This window comes from Ahaetulla prasina, chromosome 4 (genome assembly GCF_028640845.1).
Source record: "Ahaetulla prasina isolate Xishuangbanna chromosome 4, ASM2864084v1, whole genome shotgun sequence".
Lineage (NCBI taxonomy): Eukaryota > Metazoa > Chordata > Lepidosauria > Squamata > Colubridae > Ahaetulla > Ahaetulla prasina.
Genome location: NC_080542.1, coordinates 34,638,706 through 34,665,926, shown reverse-complemented (window position 1 = coordinate 34,665,926; position 27,221 = coordinate 34,638,706). Strand labels below are relative to the sequence as shown.

At 39.4% G+C, this 27,221-nt stretch overlaps 1 protein-coding gene across 5 annotated transcripts in view; it reads right to left on the bottom strand.

Moving 5' to 3' along the window:
- Nucleotides 1-1,042: 1,042 nt before the first annotated feature.
- Nucleotides 1,043-27,221, bottom strand: part of MPP2 (MAGUK p55 scaffold protein 2) — a 106,765-nt gene continuing 80,586 nt past the window's right edge. For 3 of the 5 annotated variants that reach the window (XM_058181855.1, XM_058181856.1, XM_058181860.1), the window contains one exon: nt 25,807-26,894. In XM_058181855.1, the coding sequence (XP_058037838.1) occupies nt 26,718-26,894 (177 nt within the window). In that variant the 3' untranslated portion in view covers nt 25,807-26,717. Of the gene's footprint in view, nt 2,348-25,806; nt 26,895-27,221 lie in introns of those variants that run through there. The other 2 variants (XM_058181857.1, XM_058181859.1) reach the window with 2 other exon arrangements.

Below are 27,221 nucleotides of genomic sequence, written 5' to 3'. Positions count from 1 at the left end.
ATTTTATTATAGTCTTAATCTATACGTAAGTTCTTTATATCCTTAGACGAAGTCTAAAATATAAAGAAGTCTAAATTATAAAGAAAAAGAAAACACAAGTGTGTTTTCCTTTTTCTTTATACATTTTCACACATCTATCCCTATTTTCTTTCTACTCTGTATAATTTCTCTTGATTGTTTTATGTGTATGTTTTATGTGTATGCTTTGTAAAATGTAGTAAAATTATTAGACGGAGAGCTACAAAGCTATTCTGCCTCTCTTCACACGCGCACTCCACCCCTCCCCCACACACGAGCAGCAGTGACTGGGGAAAATTGGTTAATTATTATAGGGATGCTATCCAGCAAGCGAAGCTGCTTTTAGCAAAAAAGCTGGGAAAAGTTTTGAGTGAGGGAGAAACTAAGGGGGAAACAACTAAAATAAAACACATACTTTTGCTTATACATATGTTTATATGATGTGGTGTTGTTTTATGCTGATGTTTGCGTATATTGTTGTGACAAAATAAAATAAAAAAAAGAAGAGAAAAGAAGAAGAGAAGTAAGTCCTGGGCAGTAGGACCACGTCTCCTAGGAAAATAAAGTAGTTTAAAACACCCTCGGTCTCCTTATTTCATCAGCACAACAGCAATTATCATTTCCAGGGCCATAGCCTTTGAATGTTAGCTTGAGAAGTAGAATAGGACATACGTGTGAATTTATTGGTCACTGTTTGTTGTGAGATTCAGCGGACCAGTGATTTTATTTAGCAAAGATGTTTCTATGAAAGAATGCGTCCTATCTCTTAAAGCAGTTGTTTTTTTGTCTCACTAAGACTGTTGAAGTTGCTGAATGTAGAAAGAAAAGCACATCCAAGTTAGAAGATTGGGGTTTGTGTGTGTTTTTTTTTTTTAAATCCACAGGGCTTTCTTTAAGACTGATAGATTTCCTTAAGAAAGCCTGATCTGTGCACCCCCCCCCCCATTCTTACAATCATTGTAGACGAGACCAGGAAGAACTTGATGCTGACACACTTCCAAGAAATTTGGAATTCTGACTGAAGTTCAGTAGTCCGATCAAGAAATTTCTATTGAGAAACCGCTGGATGATTAAAAATGGTGTCAAAAAGAGTTCTGACCTCCTTCTTTGCCTATAAAATTGTTTAGTAAGAATAGGCTGCCACCTTCTGGTTGGAAAGCACTTTGCTTGTAGGAGAAAAGATATTTTTACTGGCTAGTGGTAAAATTAAACTCCTAAAACAATTGAGCCCCAATATAATTTGTTGGCCATTGGTTTTCTATTTAGTTCATTAGATTGCTAGTGTAACTCTTTGATACACACACAAACACACGGGGCCTGAATTTTGAGCTATATTTTGTCCTTACATTGGTACATAAATTATGATGGAACATTTCCAACCAGATCCAATTTTTCTAATTAACTATTTCTGATCAAGAATGTACATTTATCGAGCAGGGCAAATATATTATCTGGGGTTATGCTGAAAAATGTTCAATGGGGTGGTAAACAATTGTTCTTGGATTCCTTTTCCAAAGGGGAAAAAAACATCCAGTAAAATCTCATGGTGCAGTTCTTCCATTTATCTTAGTTACATGGTTTACGTCAAGTGCCTGATCTTCGGACCTTTCGTCGTGAGCTAAAAACATATTTATTCATTCAAGCAGGACTGGCATAAATAGTTGATTTTAAATTGGGGTTTTATTAATATTTTAAATTTTTAAATCTTTTTTAATTATCAGCCGTTTAGTAATAGTTTTATTTTAAATTCTTTTAATTGTATATATTCTGTATTTTATTTTGGCTGTACACCGCCCTGAGTCCTTTGGGAGAAGGGCAGTATAAAAATTTAATAAAATAAAAATAAATAAATAATAAACGGTTGGTGAAGGTGAGTGTTCCATTTCTGATTCTCCAAACAACTCTCCAGCAGTCTGTAGCTTTTGTGGCTTCCTGTTTTCAGCCCAATGCCAGAAGAGGGCAGCCCTGGGGGGGTGGGTGTTCATATTGGGAAGAAGGAGCACCAAGGGAAGCCCGAGAGTGTTAGAGAGAGAGGAGTATTTTAAACGACAATAGCAGCATTAGAATAGAGGAAGCATCCTATGAATGAGACAGAAAAAATGAAAGTCTCGGTTGCAGGAGAAGCTAGTGAGAAATTGGGAGGACCAATTGGGAGGACCAATTTCAGCACAAATGCTCTTTTCTGTTCATACTGCATCTCGCTCCTTTCTAGGTTTCATCCCACAGAAATGAGTGCTGGAGCTTCATGTAAGTTACTGCTTTATTTTGTTTGCTTTTCTCTTAGTTCAGATCAGATCCAAGTGGTGAATGGATAAGCAGCCAGCCAAAACTAGGGGGAAAAAGAGAAAATAGTTAATTGCAAGAGGATTCCTAAATAAAAGATATGCTGGGAATGTAAAATAATTGCCCCACATATGGTCTTCAGGTTATGAATGTTTTAGAACTCTTACGATGGCCCCGCCACCACCAAAATGCACAGACACGTGTTGCAGCTAGCTAGCCCATATTTATAACTGTTTGCAGCACCTCACAGTTATATGACACCTAATTTACATAGCAAAACCACCCCATAACAAACTGGGTTTGCTTAACAATTGTGGTGTTTGCTTCATGACCATTTTGTTCATTTAATGATTGCTGCAAAACAAGATGTAAACCAGGTTCAGTCACATAGTAACTAGTTTTTCTACTATCATGATTTATCACAATTGCCAGGCTCAATTATGGTCATAAGTTGAAGACTACCTGCATTTTATACTATTCCTCTATTCTCTGGTTTGATCTGCTCCATTCACAGAAATGTTTATCCTAACGTGGGAAATCTCTGATCTTGGTGGGTTAGCTCTTTTCCTTTTTCACAGTGACACCAATAATTGTTTACTATGGCCATCCTGGTGGGGTTTTCAGAACTCCAGTCTCAGAATCTCTGAAAACCCATTGATTCGGCTAACTAAGTATTATGGGAATTGAATTCTAATTCATCTAGTCCAATGTTTCTTAAACTTGGCAATTTAAAAATGTGTGGAACTCAACTCCCAGAATTCCTCAGCCAGCCACGCTATATATTGGCTAGGGAATTCTGTAAGTTGAAATCCAAACATTACCAAGTTTGGGAAACACTAATGTAGACATTGGGGGGTCAGACTAGCAAAGGCTGCTCTGCACTAATAATGAAGCCACGATGAAAGAAATTTGTTTTAAACCTTTTATCTCTTCTTTCCTAAGGTGTACTACTGATTCCAGTTTGAACTGCACTTGCAAACCGGAAGTGCCTAATTGGCTTGTGTACGTAATGCGCAAGTATAAGGATAACCTTTTCTGTGAGCATGTCTTGGGTAGAGAGCTGTGTTTGTGTGAACTGAATTTGATGGGATAAATGTTTGACTTGGAGGCTCTTCTTTTGTATCTGAACACTTTATATCTTTTTTAAGACTGCCAACATTTCAAAAAGACTCACAATATTAGTATTGTGCTTTTATATTAGTATACAATTTCATAAAGATACGCCTTAATATTAGCCCTCTTTATGAAACGTCACATTCAAGTTTTAGCTCAAAAGTAGATAAAACTAATGGTGATTGTTGGGAACCGTGTACAATCATTATATGAGACAGATCGATAGAGCTAGGAACTACATGTAGGAAGCAAACGTTAAATGCTGCAATTAGGACAGAAGAATTAGCTGATTTCCTTGTGGCATGTGCATTTAAAACAAATGACCCAAAAGGACATGAGAAGGATTTTTGAAATTCCAGGAGCTGAATCTGGGATCCTTAGGCAGCACCTGCAAGTATCAATACATTTGCAGATATCTCCCTTCGAATTTGCCAGATGGCACATATTGCTTTACTTCACTTTTCTTTGTCTTCCCAGGCCTACCATCTGCCTTGTTCCTCTGGTTATCATCGGCACCTGTTGCATCAGGATATGCATCAACTACTACAACGAAAGGGATGCTATCCGCCTTTCAAATGGGTCATCTCTGTCCAGCCCACCTTCGTTCCCCATACCTGATATGATCCCAACTCAGAATTTTGAACTCAGAATTCCACCATCTTATAATGAGGTAAAGAACAAGTTGTCTTGTTTCTGGTTTGCCAAAGATCTTTTTCCTGACTGAGAAGTTCAAGCAAACCATGGATCTCTAGTGCAAGATTGGCTTTGTTTCCTCCTAGCAGCAGTTCTCTAACATAGGTCAAGGTAAAGATTCCCCTCCACATGCGTGCTAGTCGTTTCCAGCTCAGTGCCCATCTCCTCTGTCTTTTTCAGGCACACATCCATACCCACCCAAGCAAATGTCCTGGAACATCAGGTTCTTTCATTAACATGATGCCAACAAGGCTGTGCCTGAACTTGGTTTTCTAACTAGTGGCATTCCCTCAGTGAGTGAAGTTTGGATGCAAACTTAATAGTCCTTTAGTTAATATTTTATTAATAGTCCTTAATAGTTTCTTTAGAATATCTCTTTTCCAGATTTGGTACACTAGGTGTATATGCTGCAGAATATTCATATAAAAATGCAATTCATTTTGTACCATTTTCTCTAGGCTGTTGGCAAAGACCCACGCTACCCACTTCCTCTGGATGATCCACCTGCCTATGAAGATATTGACATATACTGTGTCTGCCCTCCAGATGCCTCCGTTCTTCCTGGGTTTATGCCCAAGAATAATAATGTCTCAACTGTCTAATGCCTTTGCTTGATGTTATCCTGGAATGCCCTAAAGTTTAAATTTTGATGTATAAGGCAGTTATATTCAGTTATCTTCTCAAGAATGTATTCATGCTTATATATAAGAGTAGCCACTTTTCCTTCCTTTATGTTAGGTCATGGATATGAACAGAACATGTGTTACAACCAGAGCTACATGACTCCATATCCCAAACTTCTTGCAACTTTAATCTGATGCTGAATATGTAGTAGAGGAATCTCTTAAGACCTTGGTCATCCAAATTACTGACCTGTAAATCTGAATTTTCCTCCTGGGCATAGTCCTTCCTTTTTTTTTGACATTTATTTCTTTAGTGATAATTGGTTTTGTTATAGTTTCTTCTAAGATATGTATCACTGTCCTGTTTAATACCATCACCACCCACCCCCAATATAACTGTCTTAATTCTTTAATAAAGGCATTCATGGGGAAGTTGGAGTTGTTTCAGTTTTTTTTGTTCTTTAGCTTGGAGGGTGGCCTAACATGTCTACCAGAACTTTTGGGCATGGATGCTTCCATGGGTATTATGGAGATTATGGAAAAACTTTGGAAAGGCTGAGAGGTTCTTCGTTTCCATATATGAATTTATAAAGCAGTATGCTCATGTCTTTTAGCCTGGGAGTTATTAAATTGTACAGGGGGATGTTGATGTTAGTGTATCTGCATCTGATAGATCTGACAGGTAATGAGGCCGATCTGATTTAATTTATTTAATTTAGGTGCCAACTGACTCTTAGAATCTGTGTGGCTCACTATAAAACAAAAACAAAAAGGTACAACAAAATTCAAACACAAGCCAGAAAATACACACACATGCCACCTCCAAAACCAGGTAAAGAATAAGATGGTGAATCTAACAACAAAATTCATAGGAGGCTGCGTTCACCCCTTGTGCAATGTCCCTGGGAAGAAGCAGCCCTTCCACAGACCTCCCAGTTTATATTAACAGACTATCTGGAAGGTGAAATATTAGGAGAGAAAATGATGATGCTCAAGGCTAGCATATATGAGGGAAATTTAAATCTCCCAATCTAACACTGTCTCCAGGAATACATTCTCTCTCAGCTCAACCTACCTCACAGGGTGGTGGTTGTGGGGCAAATAGAAAAAAGTTTATTGGATATATTCACTGTCTTGAGTTATTTTTAAAGCGAATAACGGTGGAATACCAAATAAACAAGCAAGCTTGTCCACAAGTAAACCCTTCTTTCCCCCCCCCCTCTGATTAGACCAAGGCTGTCGAATAAGCCCTGATGAAATGTTACTTTACCCAACACCTGCTTCTCATTATGTTCGCAAGAAAAAGAATCCAGTTATGAGTACACTACCTTCCTTTTGGTTTCCTAAGTAATGCTATAATCAGTTATACTTAATGGATCAAAAAGTGCAGACACAAAAGGTTCAGCTTAGAGATTGGTTTTGCTATTTATATATGTAATTACATAAGTTGTACTAAATTCCTGAGTCGTTTTTTGGTGTTTCTGATGGATATGAAAGCTCAGGGGGGAAAAATATCCCTGGAAGAAACCAATGTTTCTAATTTCTCAATCTCTGTTCTATAGTCCAACCTGATGCAGTTTTATGGAATACGTTTTGGTTTCTGTTAATTGTTTTTCTGGGCTGGTACTATAATACGTCACAATGATACCCACAGCACCACAGTTTTAAATACTATTAACTTAAAATTAGAATTGGCTAAACTCTCACAAGATGCAGCACCTCCATTAGATTGACATTTTGTGATATTCCCCCTCCCAATCTCAATGTCTCAGGCCTTGCAAATGGAAAAAGAGGAAAGGAGGAAGGAGATTACTATGCTGGGTTTGTCACAGATAAATTTCATTTCTCCTTGTTTTCTCTTGATTCCAGAAGAAACAGTTGGAAAATCATTTCTTTTGATGGACCTGCAACTAGGAGTGGTGAAGTGAGAGTTCCCTCTAGTGGACAAATGAAACCACAGCATGTCACCCAAAATAACAAGGCTACAACTTCATGGGAGTTTCAGCTCTAATACAGCTGTACAGCTCAACTCTACAGTTTTGATGATATCCGTCCATATTTTACACTGGCCCATATTTTCACATGCTAGTGTCCAATGTTTCAGTCTTAAAACATTCTAGCTGAAATATTTACTTTTCATGCAAAATATTAATGCAAGCTTGCCTTAAGGCTTTTTCACATTATAGCCTTCAGCTACTTCTTTCTCATTCATAAACTGACTGATAATGAAGCCAATAAAAAATCATTTCTAGATTAATTAAAATAATTGCAATTATTTCCTCCACTTGTCCACAGTGATAGCCAGCTGTTCTGCCCAGACTGTGGTTAACGAAATCCCCGATTAATGGATTCCCCTCCCACACAATCTGGTAAAGCAAGCGCCAATTGCTTTTCATTCTATGCCAATGTCTTTTGGGGACTGATAAGAGGAGGAAAAAATGAAGCCGCTTCCAGTCACCTTGGTCTATAGAAGAAACTTGGCAAAACACTGTTAATGTCACCTAGCTAAAACAAAGAAAGTGCCAGCTTTTCACCATTTGTAGAGAATAATGACTTTCATGAAGATATGTAAGATTTTTCACTAAGATGACAGTGAGTGAAACATATTGTCACCACAATAGACAGAAAATATTCAGAAATGACTCCCTAAATCACTGAAATATAAGAAGGAAGAGAAGGTAGAGAACAATAAGACTTGCAAGTGTCTATTCCTACAGGTAGTCCTTGAGTTATGACCAATAAAGCCTGTCACATGGTCATAACTTGTGATGGTAATAAATCAGATTGCCCACATGACTGACACAGTTTTACAACCACTTTTGTGGCAGCTATTAAGGAATGCCATAGTTGTTATATGAACACTGTGGTCATAAGCCAAGCCAATGGGCCCAGTTTTCCTGAAAACCAGACAGAAAAGCTGGTCTGGGGCAAAATGTTCATAAAATGCAGCCATGTGACCACAGACCATAGCAAATGGGCATAAATAAGGCCCGGTTGTTGAATGCCTGACGTGTAATCAGATGGAGCAAGGAGCATCATCAGAACCCTGGATCCGGGTCATAAGTCCACTCAGGTAGATCCGTCGTAACTGTGAATGGTCACTAAGCAAACAAGGGAAATTAAGGACTACCTGAATAGCCAATCACAATTAATTAATTTTAGCTTTCCTGTAGAGTTGATGTCTTGTTCTGGTCCACGTGATGGCGCTGAACCACCCCACTAAACAGCAGCCCAAGAAGGCAGAGGGTAGAGCTGGGGAGAACACCCACCAGCCAAATGGAATGGAGGCATTTGCACAAGTCAGAATCAAGTGTTACAGGTGGATTGGACTGTCCTACTTGTGTTCACAGAAGGGGGAAAATGCTGTTTTCAATGTCCAGCAAGAACCACAAGGGGCAGTTGTCTTCTCAGTAGACTAGAGATGGATTCTGTGTGATGTCGCTGTCAAACAGTAGGTAGGAGAGCAGATCAGTTCTTATTCATTCAACTCTTTCCTATTGACTTTCACATATTTCAGAGGTGGGTTTCAGCAGGTTCTGACCAGTTCTGGAGAACCAGTAGTGGAAATTTTGAATAGTCTGGAGAACCGGTAGTAAAAATTCTATTCTCTGCCTGCCAAGTCCCACTGATTGGGAGGAAATGGGGATTTTGCAGTAATCTTCCCCGGATTGGGGAGGGAATGGAGATTTTACAGTATCCTTCTCTGCCACGCCCACCAAGCCACGCCTACCAAGCCATGCCATTCCACGCCCACCAAGCTACAACCACAGAACCGGTAGTAAAAAAATTTGAAACCCACCACTGACATATTTGGCTGCTTTGTGCAGATTTTTGGAGTCTTTTGAAGACCATTAGAGGCAAATATTGAAGGCTATTCCCAGTATTCATCATGGAGTGAATTTCCCTTCCTGTCTTCCTAGTCCACCTTGTTTGCCCAATGAACCAACAGACTCGTGTATATCCTGCTTTTAACTCGTATTGTTCCTAGGATGTTATATAAGCAAATTTCATGCCTGCTTGGCTAAATATATAGATGAAAAGAAAATGGAAATATTAAAAATTCAGGATTTCAAATTCATGGCATGAGAGCATTTGGGGTCATCCAACTAAATGGATGGTGGCAAGTCAAGGTAGATAAAATGAACATCTCTCTGGAAAAATATCTATCCCTACACTCATCCAGTTAATTTCAGATATTAGGACTTGGAGATAAGCCACACACACACACAAAAAAAAACCAATCCCAGAAAAATATTTGTTGTTTATTAAAACATTTATAATTGTCCTTTGCCAGGACAGTGTGCAAATGGAAATAAAACATAATGTAATATCAAAGCATCTCATCCACATTAGTCTGGGTACTTGTGGGACTTCCTATCTCCCATAATATCTAACATGCTGATGCAATCTGACAGGGTTGGTACACTTCAGATTTCTTTGTTTAAACAATTCCATCTGTTAAGATCCTGGAAGTGGGCCTCCTCTGTAGCACAACAAGGCAGCCCAGGCAGGAAAATAAAATGAGTACTAGAATAGCTTTATTGTGGGTTACATTAACACAATCTTGCAAGTCTGAGAGCATTTCCTCCCTTCCTCTGCCTTTACTTACCAGAGAATTAGGGAGGATCCCTCCTGAAATAGTTTCTCTGCCCCACCCCCTCCTTTGGACTTAGATTTCTCTTATTAGACCATTGTCTAGCTGTGGCTTTTCTTCCTGTCTCCTAAGATGTCATGATATCTGGGAATGAACCACAGTTTACACCGGGGCGGATTCCAAATCCTATAGCTACTGGTTCGCTCGTGCGTAGGCACGGTGCTTTTGTGCATGCACAGAAGCATCCAGGCAGGTGGGCAGAGACTCCCATCGCTGCCGCTACAAGTTCACCCGATCTGGTGCGAACCAGTAGCAACCCACCACTGACCTATACCAGGGATGAAGAACCTTGTTTCTTTTAAGACTTGTGGGCTTCAATACCCAGAATTCCTGAGCCAGCCATGCTGGTCAGGAATTCTGGGAATTGAAGTTCACAAGTTATAAAAGGGCCAAGGTTCCCCCACTCCTGGCCTACACCATGTTTGATGAACATAAATTGAGTCTAAAAGAGGGGGGGGTGTCTCAGGAAGAATTCTCTCTATTTTTTGGAGAATAAAAGTAATGAACAGAAGGGATAATCTCAGACCTGCAAGGTTCTGTTGATGTGACCTTACAATAAGATTGAGGCAGAATTCGTTGTGTTGCTTCTTATCAGAATTACCTTGAGGGCCTAATAGGAAGTTTCAAAGATGACTTAACCTGGGGAATAAGGTTTCCCCTGAGATTCAAATGGCCCCCCACCCTAATGCTATTTTAAAGGGCCCTGAAAACTTGGCATTTGATCCAGGTCTTGGATGGATGTGACTGTAGCCTCCTTTTTCTTCTTTTTCTTTGCTCCCATTTGCATTTGTTATCTCTGCCATCTTTGATCTGTTTTGCTTTTGTGCTGGTTTTTTTGTATTCATGTTTTTAAAAATTTGTAAACATCTCAGAGTTGCCAAGAGTCTGGAAGCATACAGATTTAATAATAAATAAATAAATAAGAGCACTACTAATGCTCAATATAACATGATGCTTCATTTAATATAGTTGTGCAAACAAAATGACTTTTACCAACCCTGAGAAATTAGTGCCATGGAAATGATCGTGTATTTCTTCACATGTAGTTAAAATATACTAACACAATATTGTAATGAAACCGAGTATTGAAAGAAACTATTCTACAGGTAACCCTCAATTTATGACCACAATTGAGCCCAAAATTTTATGTTTCTAAGTGAGAAATTTGTTATGTGAGTTTTGCACAATTTTATGATTTGCCTTCCCACATTTGTTAACTGAATCACTGTAGTTGTTAAATTAGTAATATGGTTGTTAAGTGAGTTTGATTTCTCTATTGACTTTGCTTGTCAGAAGATCACAAAAGGTGATCACATGACTAAGGGACACTGCAGCTGTCATAAATAAGTATTGCAGGGGCCTCTGGTGGCTCAACAGACTAAGCAGTCTGTTATTAACAGCAGCTGCTTGCAGTTACTGCAAGTTCAAGTCCCACCAGGCCCAAGGTTGACTCAGCCTTCCATCCTTTATAAGGTAGGTAAAATGAGGACCCAGATTGTTGGGGGGGCAATAAGTTGACTTTGTATATAATATACAAATGGATGAAGACTATTGCTTAACACAGTGTAAGCCGCCGTGAGTCTTCGGAGAAGGGCGGGATATAAATTCAAATAAAAAAATAAAAAAAATAAAAAAAATAAATGTGAATCAGTTGTCAAACATCCAAATATAAAACACGTAATCATGAGAATGCTGCAATGGCCATAAGTGTGAAAAATGGTCACTAAACTTCAAAATGTCACTAAATGAACTGTTGTAAGTCAAAGACTGCCTGTATAAGAAATCTAGCCTTCTGATTCATAAACAAAACTAAGAAAACTGTGTAGCTCTGTGCTTATCTCTTCCTGAAATAAAGAAATCACAACGATCCTATTTGTCTTCATCTCTTTTATGTTTAATTAAGTTTACTTGCTTTAGAGATCCTTATTACAGTATCTTGGTTAATAAACTCATATCCATTTCTCTCATTACTGAAAAATTATGTCAAGGCCACCGCCTGTCTGTGGCGGCAATAGTTCTGTGGAGGGGAGGGCTTGATTTTTAAAAAGTAGAAACATCGGACACAGCTACTCTCTGTTATTCTCTTGTTATTCTCCCTACATTATTATTATTATTATTTAGATTTTTATACCGCCCTTCTCCCAAAGGACTCAGGGCGGTATACAGCCAAATTAAAACAATTCAATATACAAAATTAAAACAACAGTTAAAATACATATTCTATAAGTGGCCGAGAATTAAAACCGTTGAATTGACCCATACTAAAATACCCCCATTAAAATTATTAAAAATTCAAAAAATTTAAAATTTAAAAATCAAGCCAGTCCCGCTTGGATAAACAGATACGTTTTCAGTTCATGGCGAAAGGTCCGAAGGTCAGGTAATCATAGATGAGGAAAGACATCAGATTCAGAAAATCACCCTCTACTTCATCTTAGAATTATGGGTTCCATTAACTATGGAATCAAATTAGTCACAAAGTTCATAACAAATGAATTGAGTCTCCCATTCAAATCCATAAGTCTGCTTTAGAAGAAGTTGGTAACAGTTCCCAATTATGTGTTCCCTGAGTAAAAAAATTTAACTGGAGCAGGATTGAAAAATGATTACTAGGGATGACTTCTAGGGCCTTAGCATAAGGGAGAAAGTTCCTAGAGATAATCATATAGTCAACAGCATTTATTCTGGAGCCAGACAAGTAGATAAATTCCGCTGGATGATCACTAAGGAGACATGGTGGCACTGTGGTGAGAATGCAGTATTGCAGGCAAACTCTGCCCTCAGCCTGGAGTTCAGTTCTGATGGGGCCAGTGGTGAAATGTAAAATTTGTTACTACCGGTTCTGTGGGCGTGGCTTGGTGGGGGTGGAATAATGTGACTGGGTGGGCGTGGCCAACTTTTTTTTTTTTACTTTTAAAAGCATTTTTTCTACACCTCTTTGGCTGAAAAGGTTGTAGAAAAAATGCTTTTAAAAGGCTCTGGCAATCCCAGCTGCATTGCCTGATCATCAGAGGCTTTTCTTTTCTTTTAAAAGAATTTTTTCGGCCAAAGAAAAAATGCTTTTCAAAGTAAAAAAAAAAATCCTCTGATGATCGTGCGGCTCAGCTGAGCATGGGATGGGGGCAGGGATTTTTGCTACTGGTTCTCCAAACCACCTGCTGCCATCGCTACTGGATCACCAGTCACTAAATGAATGGTTGTAGTTCAAGGACTACCTGTATAGCACTCCAGAAATAGAGAAGGAAAGTGGTGGGATATATGGAGATTCTATGGTTTCTATAATTTCAAACTATGACTTGGCTAGTCTCAATTTAGTATTCTTTTCATGCTTTTTCCACCTGGGTATCTTCCTGTCATCTAGTTCCTGCAGCCCATCTTTCCTTTTGAAATCATTTCACATGTTGAGAAGGTTTTCTCCTTGAATCAACCTTGGACTCTTCCTTTTGGCATTCTTCTACCTGCTGCATAAACTGAAACCTACTGGAACAATTCTCTCCCCATTTATGGCCTCTTTGGAGAAGGCCTCATGTGCTCCATCAGTCACGCTTAACTATTTATACCTTCACACAAATACATTGCACAAAGCTCCATGAAAACATGCATTTATACACCGTTAACACTACGGATCTTTCGCAAGCCGGGAGGAGGCAAAGCTGTCGGCTCAGGAACACACATTTTCTTATTAGCTGCTGCCTGTTTAATTTTATTACTAGTTTTTAGTGAGTTCTAAATATAGGCTTTGCCTTAAATTCACCTTATACTGTTGCCAGTTAGTATAGTTGCGGGTTCAATAACAAAAAAAGACATCTAGGGCTCCTAACCTTAAAGCGCCAGAGATCCACCATCTCAGATTCAACCAACTAGGTCTGGGTTGCAGTGGGGTAGGTAGTCAGTGGATCTGACTCACAAAGAGATAGTTTTTGTTGGTCAAGTTTTATAGCCCTTTAACAGTTCCCATCCCACCCCTGCACCTCCAGAGTTGTTTAGTTTAGGCACAGCAAGTGAAAGTTACACATTAATGAGGAATTAAGTGTCAGTAGGTATTGGGCGCCTGCAAGGACAAAAGAGGAAAATAATTATCTAATTTGGATTAAAGTGGAAGATTTGAATTAAAAAGGTACATCAGTGGACAGGACAGTGACTCAATTTACAACCATTCGAAGTTACAACAGCATTGAAAAAAGGGACTTAGGGGGGGTCCTCACTCTTATGACTGTGACAGCATCCCCACAATCACGGGATCAAAATTAGGATGCTTGATAACCGCCATGTGTTTGCAATGGTTGCAGCATCCCAGGGTCATGTGATTGTCATCCGTGATCTTCTCCGATCTCATTGGCTTCCGAAAAGTCAATGGGGGAAACTGGATTTGCTTAATGATAATGTGATTCACTTAACAGCCAACACACATAACAAACCATCTTGCTTAGCAATAGAAATTTTGATTCCTAATTGTCATAAAAAGTGGTGGGATTAAATTTCTTTTGCTACCAGTTCTGTGGGTATGGCTTGGTGGGCGTGGCTTGGTGGGCGTGGCAGGGGAAGGATACTGTAAAATCTCTATTCCCAACCCACCCCACTAACCTGCTTTCCAGCTCCATGTGCAGGGCAACAAAAGAAAACCCAGTTGATCAGCTGGGACTCGATCAGCTGGGAGGCAGAGAATAGATGGGGGCGGGGCGAGCCAGACATGGTATTTGCCGATTCTCCGAACTACTCAAAATTTCCGCTACCGGTTCTCCAGAACCAGTCAGAACCGGCTGAATAACACCTCTGGTCATAAATTGAGGACTACTTGTATCCATGGGGACAACAACATGGAAAAAGTTTTACTTTATAAAACATGTAAGATAGTCATGGTGTGCCCTAGAGCGGAAGATGGAAAGAGGTAATCAGGTATGACTGAAAAGCAAGCAGCCAGTGGGGAGGTACCAGAAGACTATTAGGGTCCAGAATCACAGGAAAGTGGGCATTACAATTAATTCATTATTTTTAGGTCCTGTATAAAGGGCTATTTATTACTGTCTCCCCCCTTTCTAAATGAAGAGGATGAGGGTGTTGCGGGAGCTTCTAGTGGATACAATTACACCCTGGTCTATAAGAACTTCAATTACTGATTTAATTCCTTTTTTAGCTTCCGGGCTTAAAGGATATAGCATTTACCTAGAAAATGGCTTTGTGGTGTCAATTTGAATGTTAACTGCTCTGTATCTCATTTAATTAGAATGTTTTCCCCGCCCCATAGAATATCTGGAGTTTGTTTCAAAGCAGAATCATCTGCAAATTCAAGCTGGCTAAAATAAAAAAAGTGTGTATAGTCAAGGCTTAATTTTCCCAGTTGCAACATATGGCTGTGAAAGTTGGACCATAAGAAAGGCTGAGCGCCAAAGAATTGAGGCCTGGTGCTAGAGAAGACTCCTGCAAGTCCCTTGGACTGCAAGGCGATCAAACCGGTCAGTCCTAGAGGAGATCAACCCTGACTGCTCTTTAGAAGGCCAGATCCTGAAGATGAAACTCAAATACTTTGGCCACCTAATGAGAAGGAAGGACTCACTGGAGAAGAGCCTAATGCTGAGAAAGATCGAGGGCAAAAGAAGAATGGGACGACAGAGAATGAGGTGTCTGGATGGAGTCACTGAAGCAGTCAGTGTGAGTTTAAATGGACTCCAGAGGATGGTAGAGGACAGGAAAGCCTGGAGGAACTTTGTCCATGGGGTTGCGATGGGTGGGACACGACTTCGCAACTAATAGCAACAGTCCTCCTGCAGTGACATTTCAGGTAGAACGATTGTTTTTTTTCTTATGCTGGGAAATGCAATATTGAGTGCCTCCTAAGTGGCATAACAGATCCCTTCCAAGAGCATTTAGAGAAGAGGGACTTAGGAGAAAGGCTTGATGAGGAACAATAGGCACTATAGAGACAGTGAGCAGTTTAGAAAAAGGATGTGGAATAGTTGGACATTCCAGCTGTCTTTATGCCACAGAGGAAGTGTCAGGGTTCCAAGGAACACCTCCAACGAAATAAAGCTCTGAGGATTGAGGTTCCTCAAAGCTCCAATTTATTAGAGATGTCATGTTGGCACAGCTGGGAAAACCTGAAACTGAAAGCTTCCAGGTTTTCCGCACCCACTTGACAGTTCACAGCCCTGCCCCACACCCACAAGTTCATCACATTGTCCAATCAACTCTTCACACTCAATTAGATACAATCTTCAGGCAGTCTCCATCAGACGCAGGATCTCTTTGAATACGGAATGTTGTTATGACTAACTTTCTACCACAACCTCCTCCCAACTTCCCCAGCTAAAATACATGGCAGTTAAGAAGCAAAAAAGAAAATTGCCTTTCAAAACTGACAGGAAGAATATTTGGGAATTCTGTAAAGTTCTGACTGTAAAGTGCTATTATTTGAAAAGAAAGTTGATTTAGTGTAGAGGTTGAGGCACTAGGATGGAAACCTGGAGATAATGTATTCTTGTCCATCCTTTGCAATAAAGTCAGCTGGATGACCTTGGGCCAGGCAGTCTCTTTGAACCCCAAGAAACAAGCAAGGGTAAACCATATTGCCAAGAAAATTGCATGGACTTTCCAGATGTGAATATTGACTTGAGGGCACATAGATTAAAAAAGAATCCAGGAGGTAAGGAACCATTCATAGAACACAGAACAATAGAATTGAAAGGGACCTTGGAGGTTGTCTAGTTCAACCTCTTGCTCAAGCATTCTGGACAAAAGGCTGCCCAATCTCTTCTTGAAAACCTCCAGTGATGGAATATCCAAAACTTAGAGAGCAGGGGTGAAATCCAGCAGGTTCTGACAGGTTCTGGAGAACTGGTAACAGAAATTTTGAGCAATTTGGAGAACCGGTAGCAGAAATTTTGAATAGTTCAGAGAACTGGCAAATACCACCTCTGGCTGGCCCCAGAGTGGAATGGGAATGGAGATTTTGCAATATCATTCCCCCAAGAGTGTGGAGGGAATGGGGATTTTGCAGTATCCTTCCCCTGGAGTAGGGTGGGAATGGAGTTTTGCAGTATCCTTCTCCTGCCATGCCCACCAAGCCACGCCCACAGAACCAGTACTAAAATTTTTTGGATTTCACCATTGTTATAGAGGCAAGCTGTTTCACTGATTAATTTTTCTCATTATCAAGAAATGTCTCCTTATTTCTAGGTTGGAGCTCTTTTTAATGATCTTCCATCCATTACTTCTTGCCCTCTCCTCATGGGCTTTGGAGAATAGGTTGACTCTCTCTTCTTCGTGGCAGCCCTTAGATATGGGAAGACTGCTTTCATATCATCCCTAGCCCTTCTCTTTGTTAGAGTAGGTATAATTAATCTAACACCATCTTCCTGTGCTGCCCTTAGCAAAGCCCACATAGGTAGAAAGAGGTAAGAGAAGCTCTCTTTTTTTGGTCATTTTAAACATTTGAACTTGAGAGTCTATTGTAGAAATCTTGCAGAGTTTTTCTTTGCTGGTCTAGAGATAAAGAATTTAAAAATAAAAATGCTATTGACCTTTCTGTTCTGTCTGCATGTGCTGCCAATTCTTTTATCTTTAGTGTCTCTGCTAATCAAATCACCCTCATGCCGAAATTGCTGGAGAAAAAAAGTAAAAGGATATTTTCATTGCCATGCAGTTCAAAAACCACCGTTGTATCTAAATCCATGTAGATCAGTGTTTCTCACCCTCGGCAAATTTAAGAAGCATGAACTTCAAGTCACAGAATTATGAGAGTTGAAATTCATACATCTTAAGGTTGCCAAGGTTGAGAAATAGTAATTTAGATAAAAACACAGGGAATAAAGTACAATCTCTGAAGATAGAGATACTCCATATGCATATACATCAACACTATTTCCAAAAAGGAAAATAGCTGTGCAAATAAATCACAAATATTCTACTTGGTAATGTCTACACCACCATCCCAGAGGCAATTTCTTCATACATTGATCAGCATTATCTGAGCTAATAAATCCTGATATTAAAGAATACGCTGCAAATAAAAGGTGTTTCTACTGTTGAAAAATTCAGAAATATCGGTATTGTGATAGGAGTCTTATTTTGCAGAGTTCCCCACATTTTTGGGCTTTGTGGACTGCTGGGGGGGGAGGGGGATGGTTCTGCATATGTGCTGCTTGCGCAAATGTAGCACGCACACCTGTGCTCGCCTACAGCTTGCACAAGTAGGGATTTGTGCCTGCGCTCTGCCACCACTTCTGCGGCCCAGGTCCAAAAGGCTCAAGGCCCAGTAGAGGGCCGCAGCCTGGGAACTGGAGACCCTTGCTCTATTGTAACAAAGCAAAGGCATGTATGTGTGGTAGAAAAATTCAGCAAGATACAGTATGCATCTGTTATGGGAGCACATTGTATTCAGAAATTGCAAAACATAAAGGCATAATAATTTCATATTTTCATATATTCATATATTCATAGTTTAGGTGTAAACATGCAAAACGCTTCCCCATGTGCTTGGTACTCTGCCTTCTTTGAGAGAGAGAACAGGAACGAGATGGGCCAGCTAGACAGCTTGAAAGGGCATGTATTTGTAGGTAGTCCTCAAACACAGTTGAGTCGAAAATTTATGTTGCTAAGTGAGTTTTGCCCCATTTTATGACCTTTCTTGCCACAGTTGTTAAGTGAATCACTGCAGTTGTTAAATGGTTGTGACATGGTTGTGAAATGACTTTGCTTGTAAGAGGGTCACATGATCCCAGGACACGGCAATTATCATAAATATGAGTCAGTTGCCAACCATCTGAATTTTGATCGCATAACCATAGGGATGCTGCAACAGTCATAAATGTGAAAAATGGTCATAAGTTACTTTTTTCAGTGCCATTGTAACTTTGAACAGTCACTAAACGAATGATTGTAGGTCAAGGGCTACCTGTATACCAGGGGTCCCCAAACTTGGCAGCTTTAAGACTTGTGGACTTCAACTCCCAGAATTCTCCAGCCAGCTATGAATTCTCCTGCGAGAATTCTGGGAGTTGAAGTCCACAAATCTTAAAGCTGCCAAGTTTGAAGACCACTGCTGTATACTATATGCAGAAGCCCACATCCATTCTGTTGTGCTTCTTTTACTAAAGCCAGTGGGATATACCTGGTTTTTTATAAAACAGTATTTTATTCAGTGGCTATGTTATATTGCAGTTCCACAAGGAATAAAAAAGCGACGGATAGTAATATGAAAGGAATTTAACTTATCCCTTAGGGAGAGAACTGGTATTTAAAATATGAGAATTGCTTTCTCTGTTCAGAAGGAGGAGAACACAGAGACTAACAGGAGATGGATATCTCACAGTATCATTTAGCCGTTAAGATTTGCCCCTCAGTGCATGTTTTGATATTACATTTAATCTTTTGGCTTAAAGATAAGAGAATGTGCAGTTTTATTTGCCTTAAGGACCAAAGAGAAGATACACAGTTAGAGCCTGATGGCAGGATGTAGCCAAATCTATGACAGTGTTAAGAGGCAAAATGCCCCTGAACATCAATTTCATCCAACTCACAGCTGGTTCATCCAGATATCCCAATTTCTCTTGACATTTTTTGCCCACGTCTTGAAGGATGAATAGTGGTTTTAGGGCATGCACAGATGAGAGAAATAAACAAAACTGGTGAACTCCCATTAATTGCCTCAGCTCCTGCAGACTTAGCAGTTTGAAAAATGCTACCACTTTGGTTTGAAGGTTAACAATGTTCCATGTACTTCAGCTTACAGTCCACACGACCACATGTGTGTCTTCGAACAACGGTGTCTCCCTCCCCCTGAGAAACAGAAATGAGCTTTGCTGCCTGGAATCAGACATGACTGGATAGGGGAAACCTTTACTGTGTCTCCTTATTGGGTGTTTTTGTGGGTCTGCTTTTGAAATGCCTGAAAATTGCATGTGGTACAAAATGTGGCATGGAAATGCAAGACATGGAGATTGCATTATGCCTACATTGGCTGCCAGTTGTCTAACAGGTACAATTTAAAGTATTTGGGGTTTTTTTTGTTTGTTTTTTTGTTTTTTGTTTTTTGGTGGTTTAGGGCCTGATTGAAGGTTCACTTCTCCCAATGGTAACCTGTTCACTTTCTTAGATCAGCAGGAAGGGTTCAATTGAAAAAGGCCGACTGTCTGATATGCAAGACATGACCCTTCTCTGTGTGGGCCACTGCCTAATGCCAGTGTTTCTCACTCTTAGCCCCTTTACCTCCCAGAATTCTGGGCATTGAAGTCCACACAGCTGAAAGCCACCAAGGCTGGGAAATACTGACATAGGACCTACAGAGACTATTCATTCCTCCACCTCAACTCTCTCTCACATAGGATTTAGCAATATGGAAAAATGCGTTCTTTCATTGAGCTATTAAGAAAATTTTCTTGATATTTTTATATTCCATATTTTATTGTTGCACGCTGCCCTTAAAGTTTATTTAGTTAGAAAAGCAGGATATAATTTAATAAATGATGAAAATGTGTTAGAAGTTCATTTAGGGGAGATTTTCAAACTCCCCTACCAAGTCTAAGACACAATTATGAAAATGCATGCCCATTTTAGTTTCTCCATTTGGCATATGGAAAATTATATAGGCTGGCACTGGCAGGTATCTGGGTGATTATATGAGACAGCATCATGAACACTTAGTTGCCAAGAAAATATAGAAGGTCCAGCATTTCACAGTTTAAGAGATGATTTCTAAAAATTAGTGCCAACTAGTCAGAAGAAGACAAAAAAGCAGAACATTGTGGGTTTTTTTTCTTTCTGAAATTTAATATGTAAACAGAAATATAACAAAGAGAAAACTATTTCATTTAGTAGCTATAGGATTATAATAGATATAATAAAGAGAAAAATACACAACAGAGTTCTCAAAGAAAGTACATTGCAATGCGAAGAATTACTAAAAAAAATGTGAACTTCTCTTTTAAAAAGAGGGCCAAAATGGCAACACAAGATCTGATGAACTATTGGAGAGGTAGAAAAACATTAAGAAGTGAAGGGAATTATTCTGGTTCCTAATCCCTCTTTACCGATTTAGATCAATAATGTTCACATTTTATCTGACTTACAATTATTTCTGGAGCCACAGTGGGCTCCACAAAATGGGTGTCCAACCCAGTTACTTATTCAGCAGTAATTCCAATATAATCATATCTTGAAGACCCATGGAACTCAGTTTGAATTAATTCTGAATAGGAGTGAATAGGACTGAGCTGATGGCATCTAATCCTGGAGTTGTGGGGAAGAGTATTCACTTCAGCAGATGCTGTTAGACTGCAATTCCAAACTGACTATTGTTGTTGGATGATTCGGTGGAAGTTGGAGAAGCGCGAACGTGTACAGATCCTGACGTTCATGAATGCAAACATTTTTATTTCGAATCACGTGGTTTAGGAATAAAAGTTTCTGGTAAATGGATGCCAACTGCAATGTCTCCTCTTGCCTACTTCCTGCCTCTTGCCTCTAGTCTCCTCCTACTTTATTATTATCCATCTTTTTGCCATTATTCCTTTGAATATTTTGAAAGCAGTTATTATTTTATTTTATTTATTTGTATCCCATCTTTATTATTTTCACAAATAACTTTAGATGGTGGTGAACATATCCAGCACACCTTCCTCCTCCTATTTCCCCCAAAATCCATAGCTAGTGGACCTCCACAAACATGTGACTGATCATGTTTATTTATGTATTTTTTTTTCTTTTTATATACCATTTAATCTACTTCTTGTGGACAATAAGAAGACTGTACCCATCTGTCGCAGGACTGTACCAGTCTGAAATTATTGACATTGCCACATTCCACATCTCAAGCATGGACTTTGGGAAGCTGCAAGGAAATCCAGCAATGACAGCAGTTTTGCAGTAATACCTCTAAAGCTGTTGCAAGTTACTCATTGGCAAGAACAGGTACTTCATCCTGCCTATCTACTAAGAATTCTCGCCTCCTTTTTTTGAAGCTGTGGTGCCCCTGTTCACTTGCAATTGCAAAGGAAGGAAAATTTGGCTACATTCCTGCAGTGTCTAACTGGAACTCTAAAACAATATTTTTCCTTGCTGCAAAACTTTGACACCATGATGGAACAAGGAAAGCAAGGCACTGACTAACTGCCTTTTTTTTTAATGTGTCCTCCCATTGACTAGGTAAGGAGAATCTTTAGCCAAATCAAAAGGAGGATACACCACAGAGATATCTTCTGGAGCAGAATGAAGCCACTTCTGATAATATACATGGCAGTCAGTGGCTATGTAGAAGAACTTTGAACATTTGAATGGTCTACAGAATTCTTTCTTGAACTACTGTGTCTTGTTTTAAGATACTGATTTTTTTTGGCTGTTGCTGTTTTTGCCACTTTTAAGTGGTAGCATAATTTACTTATCTCTGGTGCTCCCTAATTAATGGTCTTCTGCAAAGTCACTGTGACTGCCACTGCCATTTTATAGTGAACCGGAGTAAAAACAGTCAGGAAAATAGATACTGAACAAGCAGAGCAGATCACACAACTTTTAAAAACAAGGGTTGGCAAACCAAGCTCTAGTACAGCGGTTCTCAACCTGTGGGTCGCAACCCCGTTGGGGGTCGAATGACGATTTGCCAGGGGTCGCCTAAGACCATCAGAAATATGGGAAGTATACTTGCGAGTCGAAGAATCGCGCTCCAATGTTTGACTCCACAAGCCAGCTGCAGGCTCTTCAAATCGCTAGCTGAATTCAGCTTCAGGTGCGATGAATTAAAAAAGAGAGAAGTCTTTGCTCTGATGTCTCCCTCTCAAGCCAGCTGCAATCACTCCCAATCGGTAGCCTAATCTGGCTTCAGGCGCGATAAACTTAATAGGGGAGGAGTCTCCGCTTTAATACCTCCGTCCTCAAGGCAATCACAAGCAGTTCAGATCGCTAGCCAATACGGCTTCAGGCGCAATAAATTCAAAAAAACAGTTTGCCGCTTTTTTTCCCCTTCTGCGGTTGGGGTCGCCGCATCGTGGAGAATTGTATTAAAGGGGTCACAGCACTATAAAGGTTGAGAACCACTGCTCTAGTAGAAATACAGAAGAAGCACTTTGGAAGGAGAATAGGAACCACAAACCATCTCCACTCCAAAGTGCCTGAACAAATCAACACAGATCTGAATAATTTGCAAAAACCCAAACCAGTACAAGAGCAACTATGAGGTCAGAACTGAGTAGCAAAGATCAAGTATTAGCACTGAAAATTCAAATTAGGTTCTTCATGTGATTGCTAATAACTGCATAATAAACTTGAAACATTCCTATATTCAGTGAATTGCTCTTGTTTACAAATAAATATCCAATTATAATAAAACATAATTCAAAATAGGAAAACTTGGATAATTTGTGTTTTTGGCTATCTACAATGAATGCATTTTTGTCTAGCATCAAGAGGAAAGAAACACTTATAAAGAAGAGAATATTCTGCCAAGCCAAGCCTTCAAGACATGTTTTTTTTTTAAAAAAAGATACATGGTGCTAATTGAAATAACAACACTTTTGAGAAAACTTGTCTAGCACAGACAGTAAATAGACACTTAACTATTTACCTTTTAAATAATGATTCTGGTTTTAAAAACACACCAGATTATTCAAGGGGAAGATAACTGTAAGATTTTAAAAAAAGAAATTAAAACAGTAAGAACAACAACACAGGAAATGACAGTTTCAAGGAATTCTATTTCACAGTATATGCAGTTTTAAATACACACACATACACACTTATTATATATATATATATATATACATATATAAGCAAAAATTTTAGTAATGTTAATGTTCACTGGTAACATACATAAATGCATGTAGAAAGGGGGAAGTGTCTAAATAAATTGTCACTAAAATAGTAACGAAGTGGACTGTTTTGTGGATAATTTCTTATTTGACCATGTATATTATAGGTGTGTTTTAGTGACTAATATTATAGAAAGTAACAAAAAAAAATCTAGCCCTTGTAATTACTGGGACAAAAAAATGCTGGAAGCAAGAATTAAAAGCCAGATAAATGTTACATTTGGGTTGTTTGAGGACACACAGATGGAAGGATCAAAACTGAGGAAATGCAAAGGGCTTAAGCACAGGAGAAATGAAAATGAAGTTGCATGAAGGGAAAAATGGAAAACGGGATTGGTGTGGGATTGGCCATTTTGCTGTTTGACAAGAAAGCCAAATCCTTATAGGTCCTGTCTTGAACAACATGGATGCTCCACTTAGACACCAATGGTTTCCTTCATCTAATCCACTTCAAAAGGCCACCTCAAGAGATCACTCTAAATCTATTGTGTATTGATCACAGAGTAAAGCCCAAATCATCACATTCAAAATGTGGAGGTTGTGGTAACAATAGGAAGGGAAATACAGGACATATCCGATAAATTTTGGAGAGGATTTTGTGGCATGCTTCCTTTACATAGCAAATGGGGAAGAAAATGTATATTAGAATAATGGTCCCCAAATCATTAATGAGGTAATCTAGAATATATTGTGGCCACATTATAAAAGAATTGCTATGAAGATGGGCTTCCACATTGACAGAGTGGACGTCTTGCTAGGCCAATAACAAAACATTTAATTATTTGGACCGACTCACCAACTGTCCCCAGCATTACCCCTTCCCCGATTTGTGTGTATTTAATGCCATATGGAAATATTTCCAAAAGAAGGGGGGGAGTTTGAGTTGCAGTCAATACTTAAATATAAAGCTGCCTTAATGCATTGCTGTCCCCACAAAAGTCAAGTGGATCAAATGGATTCCCTGAACAGTTCTTGTAGGACACTAAAATTATAGGCCCACCAGACTTGATTACCAGCAGATGGAGTTATTGCTTTACAGAGTATATGCTCTGGTTACAGGAAAGGAAAATCTAACAAGAGAGAGGTGGCCTGGTGTGCAGTTACCAAGTCACCCATGTTAGTCAATTTTTCCAGTTGAAAAGGGAAGTCTCTCCATTCTGAATTCAAATGCAGGGAAGCTTCAGAACTAGTACAGTGAAATTACACAAAGCCTATCTAAATTACAGAGTCTGCAGCTGTCAGATGTGGTATGGCCACAATTTAATTGTTTTAAAAGAAGGCAAGAAAAATGCATGCTTCCTCCAGCATACTGGGCAATCTACCCTAGAGATCAGTTGCTAGAGAAGACTGGAAGAGGGAGATCATTTCTGAGTGGTTGGCCGCTGTGTGACACACAGAATCCTGGACTAACTAAGCTAGATCCATCAGGGCTGTTAATCTCATCCCTTTATACTGCCCTGTCTCTGTTCCAATCAATTTAGGCAGACTCAGCATTTTTCCAAGATGTGGAAAAATCAGAATGAGGACAGGGGGAAATAAAGAAATAAATGCATATAAAAGGATTGCTAGAAATGCCCTTCCAGATCTGGCAGTGAAATGCTGAGCCCGAGAGGCTGGCCTGCAGAGGCTTCTGCCACCATTTAACAGCTGCCATAGTATGTGAGGTAGTGGTAATTGCTCTCTCAGGAACCCTAGAATCATGAAGCATTGAACCTAGCATTGTGGCAAAAGCCAAATTGGAGAGAAACTCAATGGTCTATCACGGGCATTTCTCCAACCCAACAGAATCCCACTGAAGGCAAGGTTGGCACAACCAAGGAACTGAGTCAGCCATCCTCAACACAAGAAATTCTTAGTAATGGCTGTGTTGTCGAGGGAATTCTGAAGTTCACACATTTGGATGGTGTAGGTTGAGAGGCCTGCACTGAATGGATATAGAAACTGTGGGGGAAGAGATTTATGATATGCATCAGGGTATATTATGGGCAGTCCTCAACTTACAACCACAAGCCAATCCAAAATTTCTGTTGCTAAGTGAGACATTTGTTAAGTGAGTTTTGCCCCATTTTACAATCTTACTTGCCACAGTTGTTAAGTGAATCACTGCAGGTGTTAAGTTAGAAGCACAGTTGTTAATTGGATCTGGCTTCCCCAATGACTTTGCTTGTCAGAAAGTCACAAAAGATGATCACATGAGACACTGCAATTGTCATAAATATGAGCCAGTTGCCAAATAGACAAATTCTGATCATATTGATGCTGCAACGGTTCGTAAGTGTGAAAATGGTCATAAGTCACTTTTTTCAGTGCCCTTGTAACTTTGTTCACTAAACAAAGGGTTGTAAGTCAAGGACTACCTATACGAATTATTGTGAAGCAGTAGTGATTTGGATCAATGATTAATACAGGTCAGTCTTTGCCACTGTGGGCATTTGCCAGATGTATAGATTTCAACTCCAAGAATTTTCCAGTCAGCATCATAGGACTGAGAATTATGGAGGATGAAATCCATAACTTGGAAAAGCTCCCAATACTGAAATAATTATTTATGTTTAATTTGACAATCAAGCATCTTTGCTATTAATACATCAGTTTCTGGAAGGCTGGTAGAATAAGGAAGAAATCTCAGTTGAACATAAGAAATTTTATATAAAGCTGTTGAGTTCAGCTAGATCATTGATCCACCTTGTCTGTTTCCAAAAATTTCAAGCAAGAAATTTTGCACCATTTTCACAAATAATACCACAGAGTGTAAACATAATTACCATTATACTTAGCCCCATTTTATAGATAGCAAAACTGAGAAAAGCACTTGCTTCTTATCACTGCCCTAATGTTTCCAGGGCATTAGGTTCCAAACCAAAGTTCCTGCCAAAAGACCAATCATTCATAAATTCCCACTATAAACTGTTTATGGGTGTATCCATAAATCCCCTTAAAATGCGGGCAAGGCATTCTGCCCTGGTTCAACAATCTCAGTGAGCAAGACATCCAGTTATCTCAGGCTGACAAGTTCTTTTGGCAATATCAGAATTGTGGTCCATCTAGAAAAACAGGGATTTTGGCAGTGAGTTAGCTGTGACTGGAGAAATATCCTTCTCATCTCACAATGGTTGAATTACAAAAGAGAGGATCAGGAGTAGCAAATCTAGCAAGGCATTGTAGGTATTGCGTAGCTCTGCTCCACTCCTCCTCCAATTCTGTGTTCACCAGATTGAATTCATATTTAAACAACTTACTGTAAAAAAAAGAGAGAAGGAGATGAAGGACATCCATTCACTTATGGCAATGAAAAAAAAAAATTCCTGGCAGGCTGAAGGTGTTCTGATACAGAATCAGAAGACACCTTTTCTTTAAAATAGAGTGAAGCCAACTGAATTTAATCTACACAGCCTAGACACTTGAGTAAGGTTGATGGTTAAAAAGGGACATGGGCACATATAAAAAAAAAAGTCTAGGGTCCCCTGGCAAAAATGGCGATAGTAGAAGGTGGGGAAAATCAAGGCTCAGAGGCTATGGACAGGAGAGGGGAACTCCTTTCTAGTAAACCCAGCTGACAGGAACCCACTGTGGTTCATTGTACAGCTTCTGCGAGGCCACCTGAAGTTGCTGGAATGTCCGCTCCATATTATCATTCACTAAACAGAGATCAAAGTAATGCCCATAACCTCGCTGGATTCGGCAGCTCTCATCCACAGTTCGCTTCAGGTCAGCATCCTGGTTAAATACAGAAAAAAGCAGAGGAGGCTGTAAATAAGAGGAATGCGACCCTCGAAGTTCTGTAGGTAGGTTTCATACCATTCTGAAGTGCAAATATACAAAAACTGTAGCACAATCCCTAAAATAAACATACATGCCTCTCTGTTCGTGTATGATATGTATGTACAAACACCTAGGCATGCATATATATATATATGTATACATACAACACCCCCTCTCCAAACTCATAAAGAGATAAAAAATAAAATTCTGATTTCATTCATGTGTAAAACAGCCTCAATCATTTTGCACCATCACTTCACCCATTGAAGCTTTCATCCTTGC